This window comes from Larus michahellis, chromosome 5 (genome assembly GCF_964199755.1).
Source record: "Larus michahellis chromosome 5, bLarMic1.1, whole genome shotgun sequence".
NCBI classification, from domain to species: domain Eukaryota; kingdom Metazoa; phylum Chordata; class Aves; order Charadriiformes; family Laridae; genus Larus; species Larus michahellis.
Window position 1 is genome coordinate 75,660,679 of NC_133900.1, and position 17,100 is coordinate 75,677,778.

The 17,100-nt window shown below is 44.3% G+C and overlaps 1 protein-coding gene across 3 annotated transcripts in view; it reads left to right on the plus strand.

Moving 5' to 3' along the window:
• Positions 1–17,100, plus strand: part of KIT (KIT proto-oncogene, receptor tyrosine kinase) — a 57,329-nt gene that overhangs the window by 21,706 nt on the left and 18,523 nt on the right. For all 3 annotated transcript variants that reach the window (XM_074588083.1, XM_074588081.1, XM_074588082.1), the window contains 5 exons: positions 1,433–1,711; positions 4,843–4,979; positions 7,829–7,988; positions 10,831–11,020; positions 11,730–11,845. In XM_074588083.1, the coding sequence (XP_074444184.1) occupies positions 1,433–1,711; positions 4,843–4,979; positions 7,829–7,988; positions 10,831–11,020; positions 11,730–11,845 (882 nt within the window). The remainder of the gene's footprint in view (positions 1–1,432; positions 1,712–4,842; positions 4,980–7,828; positions 7,989–10,830; positions 11,021–11,729; positions 11,846–17,100) is intronic.

A 17,100-nucleotide genomic window follows, 5' to 3' on the forward strand; every position in this document is an offset into this window, starting at 1 on the left:
ATACCTTGTCTCTGTCCATAGTGGAGAAAAAGTGGACTGAGAGGAGACCAATCAGTTAAGTCTCAGTCAGCAGGGACATTTAGGTGAGCTCTTCTAGTCCATGCACTTCCAGCTCAGGAGTGACAGTTATTCATAGCATTTCTCTAAGTATCTCATGTGCAAAACATCACACTTCGGTTCTCTTCAGGCATGCTTTACTTTTTTCATTCGTTAGTAGTCTCCATCCTCTAGTTCTAGACTGATGCTTCAAAGCTTTGAGTTTGTGGGCAGAGGTGTCGAGTGAGGTTAAAACTACACCCTCGGTCTAAGCTAGAAACCAGCCAGTAACTTCTCTGTTCAGGGATGAGCGACCTTCAACTTAGCATTTCCTAGTTACTTATGTAAATGCCCAATGCTTCATTTTCAGCCTGGTACTTCTTGCCTTAAACCAAATGCACGTTGCACACCATCTTACCCAAATTTTCTCAGTCTTCCTTGTTAAGTCATGGTTTGTTGATCTCTAATAATTCAAGTTGTACGAAGCCCGTTTTCAAAAAAAGAGAAAGAAAACTTATCCCTCTGTTTCTACATTTCTAATTCAAGGTACTCTGTAGGGAGGGCAGATGGGAACGGAAATAAGCTTTTACAAAGTTTGTCACCACACCGTCCTTTATTTTTGGGTTCGCTGGTAATGGTGAGGTTCTTAGTGTTTCAAGGTCATCTGCTATCATGGGCTTGGTTGTAAAAATGTTTAAAGTACTGTATGTTTGTGTGCTGTGGTTGGCCAAGAGTAAATGCTTTTAGAAAAGTTACCTTGTGAAAAGTTACACGACAATTTTTTCAATCAGATATGCTGTTTGTATGCCCATTTTTTTTCTAAGGAGGCTAAAAATAACCCTTGCTTTCAGGGAGGGGAGAGAGAGAGAGAGAAGTTGTTTGGTGCTTCCTCTGGTAGCCATGTGTGTTCATTTAGATTATGTATTTTACAGAAGTGAAAACCATAATTTAGGTGCTTTTCAACTTCCATTTGCTCATAAATTTCTTCAAAATCCTCCTGTGGGCATGAAACCTTACAGCCCTGCCATGAGCTAAAAGCAAATGACTTTTAATGGTCTGTGAAAATCTGTTTACTGTTGTTGAGGGTGGAGGTTTTGGAGCTAAACAAGGCAAAGAAAAAAACTCTATCTCCAAATAAAAAAAGCAGTAAGATTATTTTTAGTGCACGTGATTCTTTAGTCTGTCTGGTATTGAATGCTACTGCACATCTCCTGTTGTGCTGCTCTTTTAAGACAAAATTTAACATCTCTTGGTAAACACGAATTGGGTAACACTCGGCTTTACTGGCTGAATGTAAAACTTCCTTTGATGTAAGTGCCCAGTTGCAGAATTAAGGTCATCAGAAGTTCCCTGTGCAACGCCAGCTTCTCTGACAGGTCTTTGCATTTCTTCACAGATCCAAACGTGCTCTTCCTTGTTGATTCTCTGATCTACGGAAAAGAAGACAGTGACATCCTGCTAGTGTGCCCGCTAACAGATCCAGATGTTTCAAACTTCACGCTGAGAAAATGTGATGGCAAACCTCTCCCCAAAAATATGACGTTCATTCCCAATCCGCAGAAAGGCATCATTATAAAGAACGTACAGAGGTCGTTCAAGGGCTGCTACCAGTGCTTGGCCAAGCACAACGGCGTTGAGAAAATATCGGAAAATATTTTCCTAAATGTGAGGCCAGGTAACACAGGATTTTCACCTTCTTGTAGAACACCTGATTTTTCCCCTTTATCTCCCAGGAACTGATGGGAAGCGCTGTGAAGCCTCACCTGGTGTCCTCACCTTTTCATGGGGAGGCTGGAGGTGGTGTTCTCTGGAGGCTTTTTGGAGTCTTCTCCTACTGAAAGCCAGATGTGCTTGCATACCAGGGGATTGCTCTGTGGTGCCAGTGACTGCTGCAGGCAGTCCAGAGGAAGGGGGTGGCCTTGGAAAGCTTGTTCTGGGAAAGTGGTGTAGGGGCACAAGTTGATCTTGTGACATTTGGCTTGTGGCTGTGCTGAGCAGGTTTGGTCATGATTGCTTTTATTTTCTGTTCCTGGTGATTTCCAGGAGGCTTTTTTCACCATTCTAAGAACCGTGGGTTGTGCTGTTAAACTTTGAGGACAAACCAGTGCCCTGAGTTTTGGACAGGTTTGTGCAGGCAAGGTGGAGATTTGGGTGCCTGACTCACAGAAATGACAGCAGGGGAACTGATTGATGGCACTGAAGAAAAGAGATTCAGTGGAGAGGCAGAGCTTGGGGCAGCAGAGGGCCCTTGTTTGTCTCCATCTCCATCTCCATCTCCATGATGGTCTCCAGGATGGTCACAACAGCAACCAGGCGCCCAGATCATGATGAGGTGTGCATTGTGGCTGTGCAGCTTCATGCATCACTTAGCTCTGCAAACCTGTTGATGACGCCCTACCTTTGACCTTCCTATGCCCTTGTGCCCTAGGGTTGGGTGGTTAAATGGGTTTGGGAAGGAGCCTGATGCCTGGCTGCACGGCATGTTACAGGCTGGTTTTGTTTGGGCATTTTGGAGCCTGCAGTTACCCCGTGTGTCGTTAATCCGCTGTATAAATACCCAGGAGAGAGGTGGAGGGAGCGGTTCAGCAAGCCAGGCTGGCTCGGCGTTTCCTCAGGGGCGAGTAAATGAGTTTGCTCTCCATGTAGCTCTGGGGCTCTTTGAATGAAGTGACTCCTTGTGTCTCTGCCAAGGCATGTGTGCCATGCAGAGGCTGCAGAATGGTCTGGGGATGGAGGGAGCATCTCCAGACGTGTCCCTGCGCGTGCCCAGGTTGCGCACCGGCAGTCTCTGTTGTGTGACCTGCCTGGTGCCTGCTCCTCGGTGGTGGGGCGGGGGGTGGGCAGCAGGGGACATCTCCAGTGTGCGGTTTGCTGTGACAAATTGAAGAAGTCTCTTTCCTGGTGGTTTGGAAACTCTCATATAGTGCATTTTAATGAATAATAAATTTCAATTAATGAGAAGAGAACGAAAGTTTTACCAGTGCAGGCATCTCTGGCATTCTCCCATGATGACAAAGATCAAGTCCATTCTTGCTGTCTCTGGTGTTAGTTCTGTAACAAGGGTTTTTTTCAATTGTTTTTTCATTGATGGCCAAAGAAAGCAAGCAGTTGATTGACATAACTAATATATCTCTGACACAGGAAAATGCAAGTTGTAGTATTGGACCGTTTCATTTTTTTACGGGGTAAAAGTCTGTACTTGCTCAACAGAGCGGTGACTTCCAATGGGAGGGTGCTGACCTGGCATCCATCGACAGCAGCCCTCTGATGGTGGGCAGCTGTAGGTGGCCGGCGGGACCTGGGCGCTCTGCCCACATCTCCATCTGGAGGGAAGTGTGCAGTAAGTGGAAGCATCTGCTGGAGGCCGTCAGCAGCAAAGCAGCATTGTCGTCCTCCGTGTTGTAATTGCCGTGCTGTAGTGCTCAATCCTCATTGAGTTTACCAGGTGAAACTCCCCTTTTCTCCTTGGTTGAAGACTTAAGTGTGTTGGAGACCCTTTGGCGGGCATAGTTTGTGTAATCATAACCGTGGTGGCTCGGACCCCCACGTTTGATCTTCTGGTGCAGACAGGGAGAAGAGGCATCCATGAAGGAGGGAGCTGTGTACTCAAACATGCACCAGCTCTGCTACGATAGCACTGGGAGTGTTTATGTCCAGCCCTTCTCCAAACAATAAGGGGCTTTGTGGCCTCATGGCTTTTTTTTCGGTTGTCCGTAGATGTTGCTGGCGGGTGAGAACACAGCACGCCTTCTGCCCCGGCTTCCTCCTGTCTCTTGGGTCCTGCTGAATGCCGGGGGAGGGATTTTTATGTGAGCCTTTATATCTGAGGAGAGCAAACATGCTTCTTTGTTCTCTTCTGTAGAACATGAGGAAAACATTATTGTTAAAGTATGAATGGCTGAAAAGCGTGGAGTTTGCCTAAGTTTCGTATAATTTGCCTAAGACAACTACAAAGCCTATGTCAGAGGCAGGAAGAGAGTCTGGAAAGCCTTATCTGATGTGTGTTGCATTCACGGCTTGAAAGTGAGTCTTCCTGCATAAAAGCCCTAGTGGGAAGTTCAGTGGAGTCTCGTAAATGAGGAGAATTTGAAGAAAGGATGAAGAAAACAGAAAAACAAACTGTAGAGGGAACAGAGGAAGAGCTGGAGAGTTTAGTGGAGATCACAGACACGTAATCCTGTTGACAAAAGACACCCCGAAGCAGAGCGGGGATACAGCTAGCCCATGGCTACTTGTAACCACCTACCTCTTGGGTGACGAACTTGTCCGTGGTCTTGGCTCCAGCCACCTCTGGGAATCCTCACCATGAGCAGAGGTTGTGGTGGTTTCAAGGGTGGATGTGCTGAAGTCCTTGAGCTGTACCTGTCGTTCCTAGGCCGTCCATCAGGGGCTTCTCAGGGACCTGTTGGTTGCATCAGCTGTAGTGATTTGTAATTAAAAGTTGGAATTAGTGCTCAGCTGCGGTTCTTCAGTGGCTGATCCTCACCGTGTTTTTGGTTCCAGAGTGCAACTTTTTAGTCGCCATCATGGAATGAATTGTTTCATTGACAGTTCAACACCATTCAAGTTTCCTCATGCAAGTTGTTACGGTCTAACAAGTATTATCTAACTTTAAGCATAATTTGAAGGGAGATTGAATCAGAAATGTGCTTGTTGTAAAGGAACAACTGTGTAATATGTTAAAGAAATTTGAACACCTCTCAGAGGCCTGAAATTTTATTGGAGAGTTAATGACTGTTGATTTTTATCCCCCCTTGGAAGCTCTGAAGCTAATGAAAAGTAATGCACTTTTAAATTGTTTTCCAGTTCATAAAACTCTTCCCGTCATCACCTTATCCAAAAGCTATGAGCTTCTCAAAGAAGGGGAAGAGTTTGAAGTTACGTGCGTAATCACGGATGTGGATAGCAGCGTACAGGCTCGTTGGATTTATCACAAAAGTGGGGTGAGTTCCTTTAATTGTATCATATCTGCATAGAACACAAGCTCTCTGTAGATATTCACATGCTTGTCTTGGATACCTGACACTGGATCAGTTTGGGTTTGCTGTGTTTCCAAAGGTTCCGCATCCCACAGACTGGTGGGGGGCTAGCAACAACTGTCCCGTGCCCATAGAATCATAGAATCGCCTAGGTTGGAAGGGACCTTTCAGATCATCGAGTCCAACCATCAACCCAACTCTGACAAAAACCATCACTAAACCCTATCTCTAAGCACCATGTCTACCGTCTTTTAAATACCTCCAGGGATGGTACCATGCGGATGGCTGGGAGGAAAAGCATCCTTATGGGCTTCTCTTCCCAAACAGAAATTAAAATTAGGCTTTGCAATGTGAAGTTCAGGTGACCTCTGTTGGGCTGCCTAAATAAGGAAGCACGGAGTGCCTACACATCACATTGCAATCAATGGGAGCTGCAAATATCAACACATGGACTGCAAATTACATATTCTAGTCGTTATCATTAACAGTAAAATACCTGCTAATTAGCATGGGGATTGTATGTGACAGGAATAGTAGTAAGCATTCACAGGAATGATTAATTCATTTAAATTACATGGTGTGCCTCACTAACTGGGAAAGTTCTGAAAAATGAACCGGTGAACTGGCTTCTGTCTGTAGTGACAGATGAAGTTGCTGCCTGGCATCACCAAATTAAATTACTGGGTAAGTGTTCCAGGAGAGTTCGTTACAGGCAGCACAGCTATTCTGCAGACGAGGGGCAGAGAGGTGCCCTCCCTTGGTCAGCCGGCGTGCGGCCAGCTCTGCCTTTGAAATGAGCAGCAGGCGCCGGGTTGTTCTTAAGGACGCTTCTTGATTTTCTGAGTATACCCTGAAATTTAAATTAATTAAAAGCCCTTGTGAAGACCTGTTAGCAACTCCTGCTGTATATGCTCCCATGCTAATTGGCTGGTCTTTTACTGCTAAGAGTAGTGACCAGAATACGTAATTCGCAGTTCACGTGCCTATGGAAAAAAGGCTTCTGTGATGGAGTGATGTTTGGATAAATCACATCTCCTCAGGCAGAATAGCGAACGGGAGGCCCGTTCCCTGGGGCTGGCTATGCCGTGCTTAGCTAATCTGCTGGCTCTGGCAGAGCTGCTCCCACTAAGTGCTCCAGAAATCCCACCTCGCAGCTCCAAGGGTTGAGGAGGTATAAATGACATGAAGGCGGCATGGGACATGCAGATGGGACTTTTGGTCCTGTGCCAAGGTCAACTGCAAGTCCTTCATCTGAGGACATCCTTTCTTCTGTTGTTCCCCCCCTTTTTCTTTCTTTCATTGTGATGAAATCAGGGTCTTCCCTTAAGTTTTTGTGCTTCGTCACTTTTCATTTTATGAGTGAAAGCCACTAGGAAATTATTTTTGACCAAGGAAGTTTGACCTTTCTGTCCTTTCTGGTAAATAACATGGGATCCTATCTTTTAAATATTGACTGTCAAATTAAATTCTGGATTGAAACAGAATACATAAAAGTCATGTTTATGTAGATGCAGAGTTACATTTTGTCCTGAATAGGTCGAAGGAAAAAGAACAAACCACAAAACACTTCCCTTGTATGACTGAAGTTATCACCACTTTTGAATATTAGGCGGCTTGTTATAAGCAAGCACATCCGTACAAACCAAACTGCCATTTGTGATTATTATAGTTCAGGAGGAATCAAAATGTGTCTGGAATCTCTTGGCGTCCCCAAGAATTGAAATCGTTCTACTAGAAAATCACAACAAGTCCAGGCCTGCATTTAGATTAATCAATGTAAATGTAAATGTAATGTCACAATGTAAATGTGTCAGTCTTTCTAACCCCACCAAGCATTCTCACAGAAACTAAAGTCAACACCTCAAAGCATTACATTTTATTTAGTTCCAGCATGCATACATAGGCGTAGAGTCATGTTATACTCAATGCTTTGGAAAGAAAATGAGGTTTCCAGTTGCCTGTAAGATCAATGAGTCTGGATTGCCATGGATCGAGAAGCAGAGGGGGTTCCAGCACGAGGATGCCGTGTGACGTGTGCCGTGACCGTGTCTCTCTGCAGTACGTCTGCAACGAAGAGATGCCACAGCCTCGGGGCATAGAGCCACCCAGTTTAAAACGAAGCTCCAGCACCTTAAATTCTCTCCCGTCATTCACTGGGAAGCATCGCAACCATTAGAGGGGTCGGTGATTTTTAGGCAGCGCTTCAGTTGTGAACCGCACGTCAGAGTTGGAATGGTTTTTACAATAGCTGCAGCTTCCGAGCATTAGGACAGTCAAGACCCAGTGTTCATTTTGCATCGAGCCCTACAGCTAGAAGCGTTGTTAGTGCAAATAAAACCTTCTGTCGGTTCCTCGCCTTCATCCATCAGCATTAGAAATTTAGCCAGGGCGAGCTGGGTCTGATGGGCACAACACCCTTTTTTCCATATGATTGAAATATTCGAAGAAATTAAGAGTTTCAGCTTTGTGGTTTGTGCTGGTCTCTCCCATTTGGCGCTCTCGGGGCAGGTGAATACAGACACACACACACACACAGAGGTATTCTTGCCTTACAGTGGATCGAGGAGGAAAAAAATAAAGAATAAGGGGAGGGGACAGGACTTTAGAGAGGACATTATCTCCCAAAGACAGCTGATCACACACTTGTTTTGCATGGAGAGATTCTAGTGACAGGTTTGCCGTGCTGGCTTATTATTCCGGTTTAAAGTTATGAATATTAATATAGCAAAGTTATAATTACTTCTATTTTTAATTTATCTAGGAAAGATGCTGCATACACAGTGTTTTAGATGTTAATTGTTTTTTACCGACAGATTGTTACAAGCAAAAGCAGAAATTTGGGTGATTATGGATACGAAAGGAAATTAACATTGAACATCCGTTCAGTGGGAGTTAATGATTCTGGAGAATTCACATGCCAAGCAGAAAACCCTTTCGGAAAAACCAATGCCACAGTAACCTTGAAAGCACTAGGTAAATAGTTCTTGTAGAAATCTTAACATTTCCAGGAGCGGGAGGTGGAAAGGGAGAACGCTGGGGAGCCTTCCCTTCCATCTCTCTCTCCTTTCCCCCAAACCTCAGTGAGTAAAGTTGCTTTATTAAAAGGTTATTGCTGACTGGTACCATATGGGATGGCTGCGGAAGTGTTGCGGTGTGTGCGACTACTTTGATTTCTATAAGCCTTTGCGTGTTATTGGAATGTGATGTTAGAACAACCATCCAACGGTGTTTCCATCTCTCTGGTTTGTCTCATCCTTCCTGGTTTAATTTTAAATTTAATCCGGTCTTAATGAAGCAAGTAATTTACCTTTGCCTGGTCCTATCCCTACGCTTAAGTAATTTGGCAGCACGGGCACAAAGCGTGTCTTCAATACCTGCCTTCCAAGCACGGGATATTTCACTGACATCGGTGTGTCAGTGTTTTTTACGCAGAAGCTATATATGTACCCCTATTTAAAATAACGCCATAAGGAACATTGCAGCGTGCATAGGCAGCGTGAAATTGTTCCGGAGTTCACCCCCGTGATAAATCCACTACCCAACACTTCCACGGGCTTTGGATCATGTCCCCTAACAGTGAGCGAACTCCCTCCCTCCCCTTGTTTAATAACAGAGTTGTTTAGAATCTGCTGTATATTAACTTAGGTGACACACGGTGCCTTTTGAATTTTAAAGCTGCCGAAGCCTGCTAATTTGATAAATTAAGGACACGTTGCTGTAGTTAATAAGATCATTCTGAAGACGTCTACGTTGTTGGCTACAACCATTCCAGTTCCTCACCATTCCAGGGCGTAGTAACTGCGGGAAGTGTAGCCTTGGGTCCTTTTTCCTTTTTTAAACCTGATTTTCTGTTGCACAGATACTCCTGCTGCATTGCTTCTTTTACTTTCCCTTTTCCCTAAAGAAAACAGAAGTATTTGACCGATATGGGTCAGGTCTTCAGCAGTGGCAGAGGTCTGAGTGCCCTTGACCTTCCTCCGCCGTTCGAGGGGGTAGGGCTCGTAACAACGGGGACGTTCTCCGCGTTTTGTTACATGAGAGACTAAATTCATATGTAAAAGAGTGAAACAGTGTGAAGTATGAAAGAAAATCTTTTACCCAAGGGGAGCAATATGAAAGCTTTTATTGTAAGAGGAGGGAAGTTCTTAACTAAAGAAATTCTGAGGACTACTGAGTATGCAAATGCGGCTTTAAAAAGGATTGACTTTGGAAGGTCTGGGGACTAAAATAAAGCGTGGCATTATAAAAAGTAGAAAATCAGAGTAACAAGTTTGTATTTAGTAAAATGCCGAGTTCGTATTTAATAAAAAATACCAGAGAAAAGCTGGAGTCTTTCCTTTTCAAGATACTTTCCCCACCCTCTCAAATTTGACTTAAAATATAAAAACCTCTGTCTCCTGGATGCCTTTCACCATTCATTTTCAAACTGACTATATTTATCTGAACTGTGCCAGCTCCCAGGGTGCTGGGAAGTGGTAAATGGCGTGTACTGGAGAGATCCTGGGATTATATCAGTTTCTTTAACATTAGCCAAAAGATTTACAAGAAATAAGGGGTATTTTTGGTAAATTTCCTGATTATTTTTTTAAGAGTTGATTTACCTAATCATAAACAGTTTATAGAACTGTTTCAGGGACTGATAGCACAATCTTAAAATTTCATTTGCAGGCTCTCGGGTCCGATTTTGAATCTAGGGTGCGCAGGGGAGCCTGTGTTTATACAGAAAAAGAGAAAAAAAGCTCTGCGGAGGAGCTAAAAAATCTTCAGTTTCCAGACTTAAAACCTTTTCCTCTTTTCTAATGGTGGAGAGCGTTTTCAGAGCATACCTGCCTGCTGTGAGTTTGCTTCATCTTTTCTTCTCCGAAGCAGCTGTCAAATGCTCTGGCAGCTCCATATGCTTTCACCAAGCCCCGCTGGCTCCGGTTTTCCCGAGCTCAGGTGCCCAGCTGGCCACAGCAGTTTGATTACTAGAAAGTGGGAAGAAGCAGGGATCCGAGATTGACTTTTGGTCTAAATTCAAGCGCTCTCAGTAAATGTGTTTCATTGTAATTGCAATCTGCCTGTCAAACTGATAATTCCCACATGAGTTTTTGTAATGGGACTGAAAAAATTTGTCTTTTCAAAGTGAATAATCCTGAAGCTGATGAGTTTATTAATGAAATTAAAACCATTGCAGTAAGGGTGCTGCTCCACATGATGTTTTGGAACGGAACTGCACAATGATAAATGGTATCTGCCAAAGAAAAGATTAAGACCCAGCAGTAGATGAACAGAAATGCCTTAGTTTAAGACAATTGGTATCCAGGCCTGTGGACTTTGCACATTTTTCTCCAATTACAGTTTTTAATAGCTTCATTTGTAATGTTGTTCTTAATTACACTTGACAAAGAAACCTTAAATACTCTAGTATATTGTCATCAATGATCAATTTATCTTGCTTTTTTCTTAGTGTTTCGTTTGTACTACACATTTAGTGACTCTTGATTTTTTTGGAAAAATGTAAATACTTGAGCAGAAGCAAGCACACGCTTGCATTTTTCCAAAAGCTAGTAGAGGCTATTTATCACCAGAAGATGGAATTATTTCTGTTAAGGCACTCAAGGCTGCTTTAAGTCCCGTGCCTCATCGCTAGACATAGCCGGTGGCCCTGGGTTTGGCAGGTGAGGGTTCAAGTTCTGCTTTGGAGATAAGGTTTCCTGTTTCACAGTGGGATGTTTGATCACTGGATCCTGAAGTAGTCTTAAGTGTGGTGAGAGTACTGACAGTCTTCTAAATGGCCCTGAAATTGTTTTTCTTCTCCTCTTCTGGGCATCAGCTAAAGGATTTGTCCGTTTGTTTGCAACAATGAATACCACAATAGATATAAATGCAGGACAAAATGGAAATTTAACAGTTGAATATGAGGCATATCCGAAACCGAAGGAAGAAGTCTGGATGTACATGAACGAAACATTGCAGAATTCATCAGACCATTATGTCAAGTTCAAGACTGTGGGCAATAACAGGTAATACGAATGATTGTAAGTGCTATCGATTTCACTTTGGAACAGAAAACTAGAGTCTGCTCTGCAAGGATGAAAATGGAGATGGTGAGAAAATTGTGATTATAAAAGATCTCGTAGTCCACGTGGCTTACCACAACAACTGGTGCAAAGTCTGCCGACCTAGATTTGGAATAGCGCTGAGCTAACCGCACCATCTGAGGACCAGGGGGCCACAAACTCCCCCCCTCACCTCCAAGGCGCCGGTCCTGCCCAATAAGCAAAATTAAAAATGTGAAGCCGTTTGTGTGCAGAGCCTCCCTGCGCCACCACAGCAGAGCCCAGTGCTCTGGGCAAAAGCTTAACGCTTGTACTTCTGCCATGGGCTGTTCTCTCCTGAGCCCCGGTCCTCCAGAAATCCACCGTAGCGCCTTAGCACGTGTGGCCTGGGTTGCGTGCCTGGGGTTCCCTCCTCTTGGAGAAAAGGAGCAGGCGGTGGTGCGTGCCGGGGGTCCCAGCCTGGTGCTGGGCTGTGATGTGGGCACGCACCTGGGTGTCAGACGTGGCAAAACTTCTGGATGCTGTAGCGCGAAGGGCCGTCATAAGGCAAGGTTAAGAGTGTCGGCATGGACACTGTCCGCAGAAGGAGACGGCGCGCTAATAATTCACTCCGCAGCTTCCGTTCACCGCAAGTTGTGAGCATCAGTAATGCTAAATTTTTTTTTCTTTGCAGTTATACAAGTGAACTTCACCTTACCCGATTAAAAGGAACAGAAGGAGGCATTTACACATTTTTTGTGTCCAATTCTGATGCCAGCTCCTCTGTAACATTTAATGTCTATGTGAAAAGTAAGTAAAGTGAACAGTCTGAAATATTTCATTATCACAGTCATTGTATTTTATACAACATAATGTATGCACAAGATGTCACAGTGTGGTTCAGCATACGAGAGGCTTTCTGAACTGAAGCACATGCTGGAAAACTATTTAAATGTCAAGATATCAAAGTGCAGAGTACTTGCACAAATCCACCGACTCTCCAGCGTGACCTTACGTTCTAGCAAATGTATTCCAGAGGTTACCAGAGAGCAGCTAGATAGGTTATGCAGTAAAAACCCTGTAGCACCTGGAAACGCAATCTCAAAAATAAGCATGTACCATAAAGCTTTGATAATTTAAGGTGCAGCAGGATATACAGGGATTATAATTTGCATTTTTGGCAGCCAAGTTAAGCTATTAATTATCGCTCCTTTATTTGAGTTGGATGCAGAGTTTGAAAGCTTGTCAGGAGAATTATTCGCGTGTGCCCTTTGGCATCGAAATACTTCTGTGTAATAATATAGATCGCTGCTGTTTTAGAGAAATCTGCATAGCTTTACAGACACGTGTGCTGTCATCTTTGGGACATGGTAAAAAAAAGCATCGGTCTCAGTTCCAAATAATGTTCTTCAAAGGCAAAAGCTAAACTTCCAAATTAACTCAGTGAAACCTTCAGGAAACCCTGCCCTTCTTAGCAGAGCCATCCCGTTAGAGAATTTAATGCTCTCAGCAGACAAATATTGGCAGATGCTAAAGGCCAAGCTTAAGGAAAATTAAACCAGGAGGGGACTGCAGGCAGGCTGGAGAAACTAAGACGAGGTAGACAATGATGCCTTCAAGCCCAGCGGGAGGAACTGTATGGGAAGTGAGTGAATGTGCTGCAAGTGCCGTTCTGTGCTGCTGCTGTGCTTCAGCAGCGACGTGTCCTTCTCTGGGCATAGGCTAATGGAGAGGACTATGGAGACATCCACAAACGCACAAAATCCTTGATATTAATTTCTGAATTCTTCTCATTTATCACTGAAGGTCAACGTTTGGAGCATCACTATAAGCAGTGCCATAGTTTGGGTCTAGAAGTGTCACTTGGGCTCCTTTCAGAACACGGCATTTCTTCCTTCATCTGTGAATATTGTAATTTGTATTCTTTGTGCCTTTTCCATTTCCTAGCTGTGGTTTCTGAGATGAGGGCACTGGCGACCGCAGATGTCCTTTGCCACCGTGGATGAGTGTGGCTACAGTCATGAGGGATAATTCTACTATTTTACAGATTAGTGGAGCAAATTGTTGAGCCAGAAGTTTAATTACTGAGAAGGAATGGGAGAAACTGCAGCTTGCCCTTGGAGCTGTCAGTTCAGATGAGGCTGGATGGTGTTTTCTGACACGTAGCACCACACGTGTGTTTGGAGCAAGGGGCTGTTCGTGGGCCTCCCAGCTCTCCCAGGCTCTGCTGGATGCTTGGGAGCAGTCTGGGCACAATAACTTAAAAAAAACCACAACAGTTTTGTCATCATAAGGTGTCAGTTCTCAGTGCAGAGCTCCATGTTGCTGCTTTTAAGGAATCTGCTACTTGATAAAAGCTGAAAACCACTGGAGTTGGCGTTAGAAAACCAGAATGGGAATCATAGAATCATAGAATCACAGAATGGTTCGGGTTGGAAGGGACCTTAAAGCTCACCTAGTTCCAACCCCCTGCCCTGGGCAGGGACACCTCCCACTAGACCAGGCTGCTCAAAGCCCCATCCAGCCTGGCCTTGAACACCTCCAGGGATGGGGCAGCCACAGCTTCTCTGGGCAACCTGTTCCAGTGCCTCACCACCCTCACAGTAAAGAATTTCTTCCTAATATCTAATCTAAATCCCCCCTCTTCCAGTTTAAAACTGTTACTCCTCATCCTATCACTACCCTTCTTGATCAAGAGTCCCTCCCCAGCTTTCCTGTAGGCTCCCTTCAGGTACTGGAAGGGGCTATAAGGTGTCCCTGGAGCCCTCTTGTCTCCAGGCTGAACAACCCCAGCTCTCTCAGCCTGTCCTGATAGGAGAGGTGCTCCAGCCCTTTCATCATCTTTGTGGCCCTCCTCAGTATGGCCAACGCAGAAGGGAGCATGGATGCCTTAGTTCTTCTGAATGCTTTGTCCGTGCCACCAGCAGCATTCATGTCTTCCCTCTTGTTTCAGCTGCTGCTCTTGTAAGATCAGCCTTGGGATGATGAGGGCATTTAAGCCATCTCAGCAGAGCCCAGGTTACCAAGCACTGTGGCCCTGCATGGACTGCAGGCATTGCTGAAACAGATGGATTTGACGCGCTTGACTCAAAAAGAGTTTCTTTTGGCATTTTGACTAAGCTCCTGCAAGTATTTTTTTCACTTTGAAAGGAAGAGGTGAAATGGATTGATCCTTCTACGGGTTTGTTTTTAAGAAAAATAACCTCATAATTTCAGTAGCTTGTAAGATGCTCCATCATTTAGGTGTGAAACACAAACTGGACAACAACATACCATATTATTTGACATTGTGAGTCATGTGTGGGTGGGTCAGATCCTGATCTAATGGTGTGTCCTACCTGGCATTGTTGTCAGTGGGGATTTTCCATAAATTCCTGGGATGTAGCTCGTGATGTTTACACTTCTGGCTCGGGCGAGTAATCAGCAGAAAGTAATCAAACAGGTAAAACAGGATTCATAATCAGGAGAATGTCTTCACATAAACAAGAATCGATGCTGAAGCATTTGGTGAAAGACATGAAAAACCCTGTGCAGAAATGCTTGCCTTGGATTTAAACACATTTAGCAATTGCATATGCTAATCTGAAACAATACTAAATTGCTTAAAAAAAAAATAATGTAGTCAGTCATAGTAAATGTGACATAAAGTAAGGAAGGAGCTCTGAAATTAGGAGCCAAAGAGAAAATTGCAATTTGACAAGCAGCATGTCGAACTGAGTTACAATTAAGAAATTGTAGAAATCTCCAGAGTGGCAAGGTACAATGTGTCTAGCAATTAGTGGAGGAATCTTCCAACTAGTATCTGAGTTTAGTGCAAAATAATAGCTGGGCTTAATTATAGTCAACAAAATATTACCTGTGCAGTCGGGGCTCATGCTGCAAAGACAAAACCGGTCACAGTGTCGTAGATCCCGTGAAGCCAAGCTCAGTGATTTTGCGGTCATTGGAATATGCAGTGAACAAATGAGGAGTCACCGTGATATTAGAAAAAGATTTGTTCCAATCCAGAAAATGTGGCTCCAGGAGGAAAGCTCGCGCTCTTTGACTGGGATGACAGACAATACCTATTAAACGTTACTTTTTAGACATTTGCTTTGTTAATGATGAAGAAAAGGAAATCGGCAATAGAAGGCAATTAAATGCACAAGAGCATTGAGTTAAAATAGGAGTGACCTTTTAGAAATCCCCTTTGCTACATTCAGAATCAACATTAATAAAAGCAGAAAAGCAGTTAATAAACTTAGTGAAATTAGAAGTTTAAGACATCTAATGACTGATTATGGATATGTATATATGCCAAGTAATGTAATGAAACATTAAATATTTAAAGGGTTAAAGCTGAAACAGTAAGCAAAGTCTAGTCATTAGGAGCCTGTCTGATACCAGGGGTAATTAGGCAGTGAGAGTCATAAAATCTAGCACAATAAAATCTGTTTTAGGAAGAAGATGCTCGGTGACAGCTTGGCATCTGTTTGCCAAAGCCAGTCCGTCTTTGCTCCAGCATCCCCTGGAGCATCTTTAGTGGTGGGTGAGGAAGAAGCTCGGGCTGATCGTGCCCATCGCCACATCAAAGCGCTGCCCCGGGACGACAGGGGCAGGGCTGCTCTTGGGGCAGGGCTTCTCACCAGGCTGCTGCAGCTCGGCTCCCCGTGGCACCAGGGCTGGACCAACCTGTCCCGGGCTGCTGGAGGCATTTGCTCTGCACGGCCTCTCCTCGCCCTCCGCTGCTGCAGGGTGAGTCCACGTGGACATGCTTTAACTTAGGCTTTTACAATAGAAAAAGCCTGAGTGATGTGGGCATTTTCATTTCCCTCACTCAGAGCACTAGGTGCGGCCCCAGTGTGGCACAATATTTTTTCCGGGGCTTAATGTTCATTTTCCTCTTACACTTGACTTTTCATTTCTCTCATTTCTTCAATTATGTTGCGTTGTAATGTTGCCTACAACACAGCATATGTCCAGTTCTGGGCCCCCCAGTCCAAGAAAGACAAGGAACTGCTGGAGAGAGTCCAGCGGAGGGCTACGAAGATGATCAAGGGAGTGGAGCACCTCTCTGGTGAGGAAAGGCTGAGAGACCTGGGGCTGTTTAGCCTGGAGAAGAGAAGACTGAGAGGGGATCTCATTGATGTTTATAAAGATCTAAAGGGCGGGTGTCAAGAGGATGGGGCCAGACTCTTCTCAGTGGTGCCCAGCGACAGGACAAGGGTCAATGGAAACTAAACAGAACATAGAAAATTCCATCTCAACATGAGGAAAAACTTCTTTACCCTGAGGGTGGCAGAGCCCTGGCACAGGCTGCCCAGAGAGGTGGTGGAGTCTCCGTCTCTGGAGACATTCCAAACCCACCTGGACGCGTTCCTGTGCAACCTGCTCTGGGTGACCCTGCTCTGGCAGGGGGGTTGGACTAGATGATCTCCAGAGGTCCCTTCCAACCCCCACCGTTCTGTGATAGCATATACCTAAACAAATTGCTTGCACATGGGTAGTAGATTTGTTAATTACAATTTCAAAATCCAACTATTACAGGAGTTCGGGAAATGTGGATTATGTGTATTCCGTGAAGCGCTGAGATAGATGAGTGAGTGAGATGCTGCACGCTCCCAAAAAGTCCCTCACCAAACAAGTAATGCTGAAAACCCGTCTCAGCGTTTTGCAACAATGTTTGGTCCTTGGTGGTTTGCATAAAACACAACATGCGGATTTAGCAATGAAAGAACATTCGGTTCCTGTAACATGAGTCATGAGGAGATGCTATGTGATGGAGAATATACGTGTGCTTTATTGCCTCTAATTTAATCAGCAAGTGGAATATTCATTAAAAAACTGATGCCGTGCAGGCTTTGTACGTGGATTTTATCTGAAATAAATTGGCATTTTCCCAGCGTAGTCTATACCGCTTCACAGCTTTCTAGAGTATTAGAAGTTCATCTTACATTCCTGTAAAGTTGTGTTAACTGATAATAGAGTCTTAACTTGTACCTGTCAGGTGAGCAGCATCAGTGCAAAATAGTCCGGGTTTTTCCCATTAACTTTTTTTGGGGGTGGTTTTGCAAGGAAGCTAAGGT